Source organism: Poecilia latipinna, unplaced genomic scaffold, assembly GCF_001443285.1.
Source record: "Poecilia latipinna isolate Pla-1442-1.1 unplaced genomic scaffold, P_latipinna-1.0 Scaffold2508, whole genome shotgun sequence".
Lineage (NCBI taxonomy): Eukaryota > Metazoa > Chordata > Actinopteri > Cyprinodontiformes > Poeciliidae > Poecilia > Poecilia latipinna.
This window is the reverse complement of record NW_015115124.1, coordinates 32,319-45,105: the sequence shown is the minus strand read 5'-3', so window position 1 is coordinate 45,105 and position 12,787 is coordinate 32,319. Positions and strand designations below refer to the sequence as shown.

Below are 12,787 nucleotides of genomic sequence, written 5' to 3'. Positions count from 1 at the left end.
CCTAACATGACGGTGGAAAGTATTTCAGTCATCCCAGGCTTCCAACGCGCTCATCTTTCTCTGACATCGATGACCCCTGCAGGGTCATGTTTCATCACAGATAGCAGAGCTTTTAATCAGCTGTAAGCAGGGCAAAGGCGAGTCCAAATGGTCATTGAATGCTTTTTATTTAAAACATTAAAATGTTTTTTGACAAATTTTGAATAAAAATTGGAATTTGTGACAAAATAGATGCAAAAGAAACTAGCTTGAAAACAATGATACCAGGGCTGGATTTACAGGGTGTGGAAACTGTTTTGGTGCTAATGAAAATTACAGTACTTTAGTAGGTAAGGTACGAAAGTACTAAAGTACCTTACCATCAGTACATGATAATCAGTTATCTGATGATAACTGATTATCATGTACTGATGATAACCTTGGTACATGCCTAATTGTGTATTATTATAACAGTTATAATTATACACAATTAGGCATGTACTGATGATACCAAGGTTTAATCCGTTCTTTGGCCTCTACCTCCATGTTAACCCCAAAAATACTATAACGTCATAAAGTTCAAATACTTGAATACTGTTATTACAATTCACCTGGTACTTATACTTTATATAAGAGGGCTTATGACTCTTATATAAAATACAATGTCTGAAAAATAAGCATTCATTAAAAAACTTAAAGTCTTTGGGCCTCCCCAAAATAATAAATTGGCCCAGCTTCTACCTATTTTTATTAGGAAAGTGTCTTGAACTTACTAAGAAGTGGGAGGCCTTCAGAGACTTTATCTGTCTTCAAATCATTTCCTCTTTTAACTAACAAGCCAAACTTAAACGTGTTGTCACTATTACATAAAGACGTAACATCTGGTCAACATCACTATTTTGACTAAACCACCTGATTAGAAGCAAACTTTAACAAAAACTGCAGGTGTGTGTCTGCGTCTGGTGATTTTTAGGTTAAATCAGATTTTTTTCCTCCTATTCAATAAAGTTTTTCACAATGCTTGGAATATCCTGAGATTTCACTCAAATAAAAGTAAAAAGAACAAAAATACTGTTTTTTTCTTCAAAAATACTGAGTAAATGTAATTACTACACAACTCTGCTGACCAGTTTGAAATACAAGAAGCATTAGTGGGGCATAATTACTTAATTTATTTACATAAACAGAAAAATAGAGTCAAACTACAGCAAAAGTAAAGCGTCTGAAATCCCTTGTTTTTCAAAACCTGTGGTTGTTCTGGTTCAAGACCTTGTGTTTTATGGTAACTTTTTTTTATATAATTGAGTGTTTTAGTTTTCATCCGCGTGTTTACAGAACCAGCTGGTTTATAAATAGCAGCTGGCACATGGATGCAGCAGCAGCTGTTGGGATCTGTCACAGAAACCAGCTTCTGTAAGCCAACACTTCCTGATCCAGATCAGCAACTTAAAGAAAAACTGGCAAAGTGAGATCCTATGTATCAAGATCAGAAATAAATCAGCACCAAAACACTAATTAATGTGATAAGTTTTGATTTAATTGTTAAAAATATGTCAAAATCTGCTTTAAGAAATGCTTTCCGAAAAGCTATATTTCCGCGTTATCAGACACACTTACAGTAAGTAACCACAAAAATGTCTGACAGATTTCCTTGATATTTTTAGACTCAGATTCCTGTTAAAAGTGTCACAGCAATGTCTCTGTCATTTTCAGGTAATCATGACTTCCTTGTTTTAAATCATACAAGACGGACGACATTCATTAAACTGCAGAAGTTTGGTCAGTATTGCAGTTTTTGCAAAGACAGAATAAATAAAATTACTCACAAAAAATGCGCATTTTTCAAGAGGTTTTTGTAGCTCAAGTGGTCATGTATGTTTTTTTTCCCCATTAATTGGGATTTCCAAGAGAAAAAAAATACCATTATCTACCACTAGAGGTCAGCATAATATTGGTTAAAAGCACCATAAGTGAACGAATTGCTTTGTGTTTCAAATTTATCTCCATAAATTAGAATATCGCTGAAAGTTGATTCATTTAAGTGATTCAAAAAGTGAAATGTAATTTCTTTATGCACAAATGGTTTAATTTTTTTATTTTTTGTCATTTAATTATAACACCATAAACCCGGCAAAGTTCAAGGAAAACAATATTTAAAGCAAAATATGACCATGGAGACTGCTGCTGACCTGGCAGTTGTCCAGTTCAGCAGCAATCAAGTACATTGATGGAAAGTTGAGTGGAAGGAAAACATGGTAGACAAAACAAGGAAAAATAGCAGAAATAACCAAGTTTCCCTTTTTAAATTGAATTACTCAAAGTGTTTGAGAATATTTTAATATATTCAGATTCACCTGCATATAATAAAAACTTACAAATGCATTTTCATCTGCCCAGCACCAAGTGTAGGCGCTTCTTAAAACATTAAATATTTATTCATGATGAAAGCCAATGGGAGTTTGGCGATGCAACGGCTGCTGATTAACAGTTGTAAACAATTTTTAAAAATGAAGCGGAACCCCACTGATGAATTATGAAGTGTGCAACAAATGGCGCAAAAGCTCCTGTGAAGTTTATAATTAAAAGAGGTGGAGTTTTGAATAAACACCTGAAATCTCAGACCGACTGTGAAGCACGGTGGTGGAGGTGTAATGACTTGGGCACCTATATGCTAAATCTTCTCCAGAACCACCAAATAAAGGAAAGTAAAAAATAAAAACATATGGTTCTGTAAGGGCTGTAAGATTTCAACCCTAAACATGGTTGAAATCTTGTGGTGGGACTTTAAGGAAGCAAAGTGCTACAAGCTGAAGGGTTGTGAAAAAGAGAGAGTTTAAAATCTTACAAAATAATGCAAGAGTCAAAAGTTGTTAGTAAAGTTATTGCTTTTGTATGGTGTGGTAAAAATGCAGTCTTGAAATTGGGTCTCTGTCTCTTTAAGAAGCTCCTGCTCTTTCAGGCACTTCGCCTTCAGCACATCATCATGTTTCTCTTTTACGCCGTCGTTCAGCGCATTGCATTTAAATACTGCATCAGCTCTGCAACAAATACAACTTCAGGACTCGCACAATTTATCAGTTGACAGTTTTTGCCTTCCAAACCATTTTTATGCGTACAATGATTCTATCCAGGATCACATGAAAAATAAAATAGGACTAATTCTTTTTTCAGCTTGAATTAATTTCTCCAGCAAGTTTACAGTTTTATCAAAAAAAAAAAACAAAAAAAAAATTCAGAAATGACAACAGAGAAAGAAACTGTACAGACACAAGCTGAGTAACAGGTGAGGTAAGTTTGTGAGGCGGAGCTTGTATTTCAGTATCAGGACATTTTCTGGAACACGAACACCAAGTAGATACCTGCAAAATAACAAAACAGGGAGCTGCAGTCATCATTCTGCTCAGACGTCGCCTTTATAAAAATAATTCTGACCTTTTGTTACGTTTCTTGATCAGAAAACGTAGCATAAAATATTATATGATTGAACTTACTTGATGCATCCCACTCAGATTTGCTCAGGGTTCCCTGTTCACACAGAAAACAGAGTTAGACCGAGTAGAACCGGCAGCCATGTTGGAGCTGAGAGCTGACTCACCACTGGTGGTCTAACTCCAGGTCTGCTGCAGTGCTCTTCAGCATGGCAGTACTGCTCCTTGTTGTCGGTAGCCTGCTGACCTCCATCTTCACAGGGAAAAGGCTGAGACACATCCACACACAGTGTTAGCATCATACTGATAAAAATAAAGTTAGGAGAATGAAGTCTTTGTTTTTCTTTGAAAAACTGAAAACTGTATTTTTTTATAAATATATTTTTCTTGTCAGTGGGTTGAGAATTGGTCCATTTTTATTTCCATTTATAGATCTAATTTTCTAGAAATATCTGCATCCCGCAGAAGAAAATATTACGCAAAACTTTTTTTCTTTATTTTAAAACCTAAAGATGGAAACAAATAGCAGTTCTTTAAAAACGACTGGCAAATTTCCTGCATCAAAAACCTTTTTTTTAAAAAAAAAAAGATACTTTAATACTTTTTTACATTTATGTGTATATATATTTTTTTTTCAGTAGATTTTTATTTTTAAAAAATTCTGCAAATTTTCTTCTGTAAAATTTGCAGAAAAAAGCTATTTAAGTGCAATAAGGTGTTGCCATACAAGGAGTGATGTTTATTTCTGAAAAACACACAAAAATACAATAAAACGTATTGATGAGGTTTCTCCATTTTTCACAGCTGTAAATAAATAAAAAAATTTTTTCTTGCTCAACAGTTTTGTTCTTCCAACAAAAAGCAGAAATTACAGGCATTTTAATCCAGGAACCTTATTTGAAAACGGAGAAATGGCAGCAGATCATCTGAATTAGCGAGACACAAATAATTAGAAACCAGGTGGGACTCAGTCTGGTTTCATGCCTTTCCTGGCATTCAGTGTCTGACCTTTTTGGAGACTGCATGACTTTTTTTTAACATAAAATCCAACCTCTCTGCTTGTTGCTGTTATTTAACATCTATGTACAGACTGGAAACGAGAGTCCTGTATGAGCAGGAACTGTTTTTGTTTCTATAAATGTCTGAGGAATGTCATTTCTCATTTTTAAAGCTAACTCCAAAGAACCGGTTTAATTTGTAGAAATAAAATCTGTGTTGTTTTTACAGTGTAGTTGACAGAATATGCTACTTTATCTCTACTTTATAACATCTATTTGGAGCTTGAAGGAACTGTAAACATTGAAAGTAGCACAGATTGCCGACATTTATGTTTAAAAAACATATTCTAGCTTTGTGTCACAATTATGGGAATCATCATCAAGGTTTTCCTTTGCCATTAGTGTTATGATTGACAGAAGAGCCACAGTTTTACCTCCAGAGCCATCATCTTCATCATGAGGCTGCGGTGATTCTCCTTTTTCACCTTTTCCTCAAAGAACTCTGAGAACCGCTGCTTCAGCACCAGGCGCATGTTGTACCGCTTCGCCATGCTGGAACGCAAGTTTGGCAGCATTTAGAGAAATCTGAAGCCACTTCTCCATGAGTAACAACTCAGCTCAAAATCGTTTTAGATACTTGGTACAGAATCTGCTCAATGGGCTGAGGAGAGAAAATGAAAATGTGACGTCAGAAGACAGCTGCTCACTGATTGGCTGGGGGTTGCAAGACTTCATATCTTTTAAAGTTGAGGTCAATGTGAGGAAAGTTGAGTCGATGTCGACTAGTCGCTGGGAAATGCAGGAGAAAATGCATTTCTAGTGTTTCTAACTGTGTTTCCATTTGAAATGTGTGCAAAACTTTGTCGAGATTCTGCCACTGTCGAGAAACTCCTGCAATTTGTGCTGGAAAAATCCGATTGGTAGAGATGCGCCAACTAGTCAGCTTTTAGGCTGGCATGTTCTGTGTGTCGACTACAAACACATAATCTTAACAAGTTTCTAGTGCAAATATCTTTGTACACTTGAGATAAGAAAACTAACTTACAAGTAACTCTTCAGTGAGAAATATGTGTTTTAGATCAAGTCATTCCTTAATATAGATGAGAAAGTCCTAGTTCCACCTGTAATATGGGAAAATGTCTTCTTAAATGTAAAATTTTCTGCCGGTTGCTAGGCGACGAGCTGGGCTTGACCAGGGTTGCTAGGTAACGGCTCAGTGCCAGTTGATTTTGAAATAAGTGAAAAATATCTGCCAGTGGAACTACTTTTTAAATCAATATTAAGGGCAGATTTACTTAAAAAAAAAAAAAAGCTCGTCTATCTTGCTGAAAAGTTACTTTTAAGTTAGCTCTGTCGTATTTCAGGAGTACAAAGATATTTGCACTAGAAACTAGGCTTAAAAAGTTGGCAAGACTTTGTGTTTTTGCAGTGCAGTTGACACACAACATGCTACTTTCTCTCTACTTAAAATCTATTTGGAGCTCGAAGGAACTGTAAACACTGAAAGTAACACAAAGCGGCGACATTTCTCTGCTTCACGGCTGATGAGAAAATTCAAAGAGAGGAAGACGGAGCGATCCAAAACGAGAAAATTATGCGCGTCGCATAAAAACCACATCCTGTCGTGTTGTCATGACAACCACACCCACATATTCAGCTGTAACGGATCAGAGTAGAGTTGAGCTGAGCAAATACTAATGAGGGGAAAAAAGCCTTAAAAGGGAATTTAGAGGATTTAGCAAGAAAAATGTACTGTTTTTCCAATGCTAATTTTAATAATAATTAAATCTTACTGTTCAAAAAGAGGAAAGTAGACAAGAAACTCCGGAACATCGACCACGCCCTCGAGGCTGAAGTGGTACTGACATCCAAACAGCGGATAGGAACCTTTGGACTGAAAGGAAACTTTGAAGACTTCGTTTCCAAACGACAGGGAGTCTGACGCCTCCAGACGTTTGCTGGAAAAATAAAACAAAAAAACCCAAATTAGGACAAAAACTAAATGTCCTGTATGAAGTACAGCAGAGAGAGGAGTCGTTGCTCTTACACCAGCTCATAGGCATCTGGCGTGGTTCCTATGAAGAATCCTCCGGGCTTGAGACGCTCGCAGGCGTTTCTCAGCATCATGTCCGCCTTCTGCTCGCTCTCGAACGAGTAGTGATACACAAACTGACAGCTGCAGATGTCGAACATCAGCTCGGGGTCGTCCAGCCTCTCCGACAAAACCTCCTGCACCAGCAGGTCACAGAGAGGGAAACCGGACTGATTACTGCTTCTCTGAACTTCTTCAGCTAATCACGTCTGCACAGACGGACAGATCTACCTTCGAACAGTCGGAGGCGATAAACTGAGCGCTGAAGATTTTCTCGTTGGAATGACTTTTCCTTTTCATCTCTTCGTACCGAGTCCGGCACTGATCCACGGACACTTCTGCTATATCTGAGAAAAACAAAACAGAAACAAACTGATAAAAGTGGAAACGAGGACGTCCCGGGTGAACAAAGAAGCGTTACTTCAGATCCTTCCTCCCAGCAGGAAGTTAAAACATTTAAGCCTTTATAACTCTGCTTTATTTGCACTTTGACACTCCTTCTAAATAGTCTGCTGTTTTTTATTCACATATATTAATACATTTACTTCTCTAAATGCTCCTGCTGAGCTGCATATTACTTTTTATCTGAATGTTATTTTTAATCATAACTGCAGAGTATTATTGCAATTTTACAACCATTATGTTGTAAAATGGTTGTTGCTTTACAGGGTCTTATTCTTGTTTTTATTTTATTTACCTTTAATTATGCAAGTTATTACTTGGATTTAGGTGAAAAAAATACATTTTTATTCTATTGCGTTTCCAGCTTCCAATAGTTATAACTAATAAAACAAGAGAAATATTCAGACTTCAATGAGTCAGAAATTGTTTAATTCATATACGATTGATTCAGAAACTAACCACATTTTTTACCATAAACCTGCTAGGAAAGGCTTAACTGGTTAAATAAAAAACCTACAGAATGGGCCAATGTTTTTATCTGATTAAATGGATTATTGGAATAATGTTAATAAATAAATAATTGTTGCCCTGCTGCAGTATAAACAGCATTTATTCTATGGATTTTTACAAATGTTGATTTAAAACAGGGTCAAAAGTTGTGGTGAACTTGAATTTTCATTTTCAAACGTACAGATTAAATAACTTCCCAGAGGCGAAACCACCACGGGGAAGATTGTCTTTCCATTTTGGGACAAAAGTCAGACCAGAGGTCAGAGGTCAGTCTGTGAGGAGCGGCTACCTGCACACACGATGTGACTGATGCCTCCTCTTCTCCACTTCAACAAGTCTCCTCCTTTTCCACAGCCGAGGTCCAGCACCGACACATTCCTGCTCCCTGCTCCTCGTACCCGGTCCAGGATCTCCCCTGGTAGCGGAGAAGGAGGAAAGTCAACATCCCAAAGTCGGCACCGGTGGTTTCCATGATGCAAAAGATTCAGATGGGATCCAGGAATAAATAACTGGAAGCTTAGCACAAGGCTGCGGAATAGGAAATTTTATGAAACAATATAAAAACGTTCTGTAAGTTTTGTTGATCCAGTCAGTCATGACTCCAACGGAGATTTCTGTAAAAGATGAAATACATAAAACGAACGAAGAGTCCTAATTATTATGGAAATGTGAATAAGCTTTTATATTTTTATGAGTTTTTTATGATCAATGTTTCGTTCTGTTAAACTAAAGCATTTTAAAAGGGAGATTTTGGATGAGGTTGTTAGTTTTGTGCATAATATTTGAGTTCTTTAAAAAAAATGAAGGATTTTCATACTGTTTATCATGATAAATTCTTCATAAAGAGATTTTGATGTATTGTTGACAGGATAAAATCCATTTGATGTTTAAAAATCCTTAAAACTGTCCTGATTATTTTTTGCTATTTTTCTCCACTGCTTTTTCGATAAAGATGCATCAAAGAATAGCAATAAATTTGAACATATGACTAGATGCAGCTATTGTGTGAATTTCAGTGATAAAAGTCATATTTTTATGCGACTGGTGACCTAAATAACAGGATTACAAACGTATTTGAGTTTGTGGGGCTTTCATTGCTCTGCCAGGCAGTCACAGTCCTTCAGGTACCTTAAACAGTAATAAATAGTTCTTATTGCCATTTTTATCACTAATACAATACTGCCACCAAATATCAAGATAAAACTTCAACTCCATATCGGCCACTAGCGAGGGAAACACAGCATCTTGTTAAACTGATGTTTTGTTGAACCACAGCAGTTTGTTTCATTTGTGGAACAGGACAACATGAGATGCTGACCTCTAGCTTTTGATTTATTGATTTTATTTTCATTTACACCATAATTACACAATTTTCAGGTTAGTAATTATGGTTTAAATGGAATTAAAACAAAATTAAAACAGAAAAAGTGAAATTTAGAGCCCTACGGATGTCTGTCTCACCTTTCCAGGTCATCATCTCCAGACTGATTATTTCAAACTTTATCGTACTGGAGAAAGACTATTTCATTAGTCAGACAGGATTGATTATTGATCAGTTACCAATCAGAACGCTCTTCAGCCAGTTGTTGAAGTTCCTCATGTAGAAGATCCTGCTTTGACTTCGAACCACCAGTCCGACTTCCTGCAGCGTGTTGTAGTGACTCGCCACCTTTTCACCATGATCGCTCACCTGGGCGATCGATAATAGATCAATAACTGCTGCGGGACACTTTAACTACAAAGCATGAAGAAGCCACTGGAGATTAGGATTGAAATGATTAATGTGATTAATCGATTATTGAAATAATTGCTAACCTTTTTAGTATACAAACTCAAAAATAGGCAATTTGCTGACGAAAACAAAACTCAAATCAGTACTGAAGCTAAAACTGTACTATATATATATATATATATATATATATATATATATATATATGTTAAACTTAAGATAAAAACATATTTGTTTGTATATATGTTTGAGCCAAAACTCCTCAACTGGCAGTTTTAGCTTCACCGGGTTCAAATTCATTAAAATAATGTTATGTTATTGCATTAGTACTAAAATGTTTTTCTTATTCAAAAAGAGGCTATTTACTGAAGAAAAACAACATATTAAGGATAGAAATTAAGCCAAAACTGTGCAAATTGTGCAAACCTCATTTTTCATTTAAGAAAAAACATCTTTGTCTGTAACTGTTTTACCCAAAAGTCCTCAAGTTGCATTTTTTCTATATTCACCTGATTCAAATTCACTAAAAGATTGCATTCTAGGCAGTAAAACCTATTTTAAAAACGAATTGAATTGTTTATTTGGACTTTTTAATGCATTTCTAATATTGCATAAACAGGCATAAGCAGTTAAATGCAAAATCTGTAAAATATTCAATTTTTTTCCTCCCATTAATCATCTGAACAATCAATAGAATAATCGATTACCAACATTATTGTTAGTTGCTGCCATACAGAAGACGGTGAGCCTACCAGCTTCTTAGTGGGTGAAGTTTCCTCCTCATCCTCCTCTTCCTCACGTCTTCTCTTTACCCGTGACTTCTGACCCACTTCTCTTCCTCCTCCTCTTCCTCCTCCTCCTGCTGCTGTTGCTCCTTCCTCTTCATTCGTTCCTCCCTGTTTTTCTTCTGCCTGCTCCATTATTTCTGTCAGCAATGAACACAAGTCAAACTCAAACTATGCTTAGATGCATCGACACACCAGAATCAGATCATCACATCATTAGCTGGACTCTGCAGAACCTCATGACATGCTGCGCGAAGCAACGAATCAATCGCATAATGAGTTAAAATGAGTTCAATAATTTACAATCTGATTATTAATGTTTTTTGAAGGGTAATTTTGTTTACAGAGGCATCATAATTCATTTTATTTACGGTTTCAGTTGCATGTGTTTTTTATTCCACGTTTTATTTGTTGTTTGGTTGATGCGTTTCATTATGGACAGGCAAAATATCTTCCAGTTCCAAATGTTCCTCATAAAAAAAAAAAAATCTGGTTGATAAACAGCAACTGAAAGCAAAACCTCTATTTTACCAAATAAATATATGCTAAATAATAGCAAAAGATGAAAGAGAAAGTTTGAAAAATATATATTTAACAATCAGCCATTTTTCTCCTATATTTGTTTCAACAAAATTTTCCTTCAAGTAACTTTATTTTGTATAAAAATAAAATCTAATGTCTGACTTCAATGACTTAATCTCCAAGGTGCTTATGCAAACATTTCAAATTGCACAGTACACTGACACACAGTCATCTCCTGATCAATGTATGCACAATAACTAAAACATTTTCATTTTTATTGGGCCATTATATTACAAGTGTCAGCATTTTTACTCAATTTCTATTTGAAAAGACAGATTTTGGCAAAATAAATAAATAAAAATCCAACCATGAATCAAAAACTTAAAAAAAAAAAAAGTCTTAAACTCAAAAGTGAAATCCATTAGCAACTGGAAGATGATTATATAAAACGCCATCGGATGAACGTCACTGTCATTTCATTTTATTTATTGCGTATCATTTGTGTTTTGTTCGTAGTTCTGATTTATCTGATGATGGTGGACGTTAGGTTCTGTTGCCATGGAGACGTGGAGGGTGACAACGACTGATTTATTGATCCCAGATCAGATCGCCTACATAAATGAGATTTTTTTAATCCTAATTAGATTTCGCAGTTGCATAAAAATTTAAAAGTTGTGACATATTTTTAGAAAACTAACCAACCTTTTCCTCACTTATCAAGTTTGTTACAGACATTTACACTAACACTACTGGTAGAAGGATAATCTGTAAACAAGGCGAGTCGGTTATCATCAGTAAGTGTGACACGCTGCCAGACAGAAATCACCTGTTTGACTCAAATTAGCGTCTAACTTCCTACTAGCAGCAGGATTATTATTATTATTATTATTATTATGACGAAAGAAGCGAAACTGACGGTTATTTTTCTTTTATTTTCGGGTCTAGCGGAACTTCCTGGTCTTAGCGTGTGTATCTAAACCTGGAGGATAATCCAGCCTGTTCTTAACCACCAGCTACTTTCATCTGTGAGCATTAGCGACTAGTAGTTAGCAAGTTTATGCTAAACAGCTCCGTAAATGTTGGAAAAACAACATTTATGCCGCCGAAGATGAATCTGAAATAGGCGGAACCAACGACTAACACCTGTCTGATGCCAGATAGTATCAGAAACATATCTAAGGTCAAAGCTTAATTGACATATTTACGCCAAAAAGTTGTAAAGAGACACACATTTACTCACAGTAATCTGTAGAAACAACACATGCGCAGTGGGCAGCTTCCGGTTTTTGAACCGTTTCTTCGTCTTCATGACAAACAACGATGGGGTGATGCATCACCGCCACCAACTGGCTTGGAGTGTGGACAGGAATGTCGGCTCATATTTTTATGTAATATTACAGTTTTTCTCAGTTTGTTACGGTGTATTTAAAAAAAACTGAATTGAAATAATCAAAACTACTTGATCAATTTTCAAATGTCACTTGTACACATTTCTTGTTTTTGTAAGCCCATTGAAAGTGATTACAATTAAATGATTTCGTCTACATTTTTATTTCCTTGTGTCACGTTGATCAAAATGTATTATATCTCTGTTGAATAGTTCTCAACCTTCACAACACGTAAGCATAAATTTGCCGTATTAGTCTTAACGTTAACTGGTTGAACAAGTTGCCATAATACATCAAGCATATATTTCTAGACATTTCCATTGGACTGTCCCCCCCCCACCAAATCTCTCCTGAATTGAGAAATTGCGCATTTAACCAGCGCACAAACATGATGTCACATTCCTGACAAAGGAAGAACAAGAATTTGAACGGGGTCAGAAAGAAGAAGTAAACCCAGCCAGCATGCCTAGGTGCGCCCCATGTGGGGACAAGGAGGGCATACTATATGGGTCCCATATGGGTTTGTCCGCGGGTTCCACGATGGCCCCACATGGGTTTGCCCATGTAGGGCCAGAGCCCACATGGGCCCTGCATGAGCCCTATATGGTGGTGGCCCACATGGGTTTTGTCCAATTAGGGCCCATGTAGCACCCATTTGGGCTGTGGCCCTACATGGGCAGACCCATGTGGGGCCATCGTGGAACCCGCGGACAAACCCATATGGGACCCATATAGTCTGCCCTCCTTGTCCCCACATGGGGCCCACCTAGGCATGCTGGCTGGGAAAGGATGAGGAGTGAGTTTGTGGTGGGGGAATTAGAAGGCAAAACAAAACAAAAAAAAAAACTGTCTGTTTCTGTCGCTCTAACTTCAACAGGATGTGGTTTCCAACCCACAATAACATGCTTTGTACACCAAATGACAGTAAAAGCACACACTATTTTTCTCACTATC

The 12,787-nt window shown here is 36.6% G+C and overlaps 1 protein-coding gene across 1 annotated transcript; it reads right to left on the bottom strand.

Moving 5' to 3' along the window:
- Positions 1-2,791: 2,791 nt before the first annotated feature.
- On the bottom strand, positions 2,792-11,776 carry rnmt (RNA (guanine-7-) methyltransferase). Its single transcript, XM_015019931.1, has 11 exons — positions 11,686-11,776; positions 9,891-10,063; positions 8,970-9,099; positions 7,699-7,824; positions 6,729-6,844; positions 6,453-6,634; positions 6,199-6,363; positions 4,840-4,957; positions 3,575-3,676; positions 3,471-3,504; positions 2,792-3,338 (listed from the first exon to the last, which is right to left on the bottom strand). Exons 2-11 carry the CDS (start codon positions 10,056-10,058, stop codon positions 3,301-3,303), a joined length of 1,179 nt encoding a protein of 392 aa, XP_014875417.1. The 5' UTR covers positions 10,059-10,063; positions 11,686-11,776; the 3' UTR covers positions 2,792-3,300.
- Between the last annotated feature and the right edge of the window lie 1,011 nt (positions 11,777-12,787).

Coding starts and splice junctions, on each gene's coding strand:
- rnmt (XM_015019931.1), bottom strand. CDS start 10,058: ATGGAGCAGGCAGAAGAAAAACAGGGAGGAACGAATGAAGAGGAAGGA. Junction 9,100..9,890: donor CTTCACCCACTAAGAAGCTG/GTAGGCTCACCG, acceptor TCGATCGCCCAG/GTGAGCGATCATGGTGAAAA. Junction 4,958..6,198: donor TACTTTCCTCTTTTTGAACA/GTAAGATTTAAT, acceptor CTTGCGTTCCAG/CATGGCGAAGCGGTACAACA.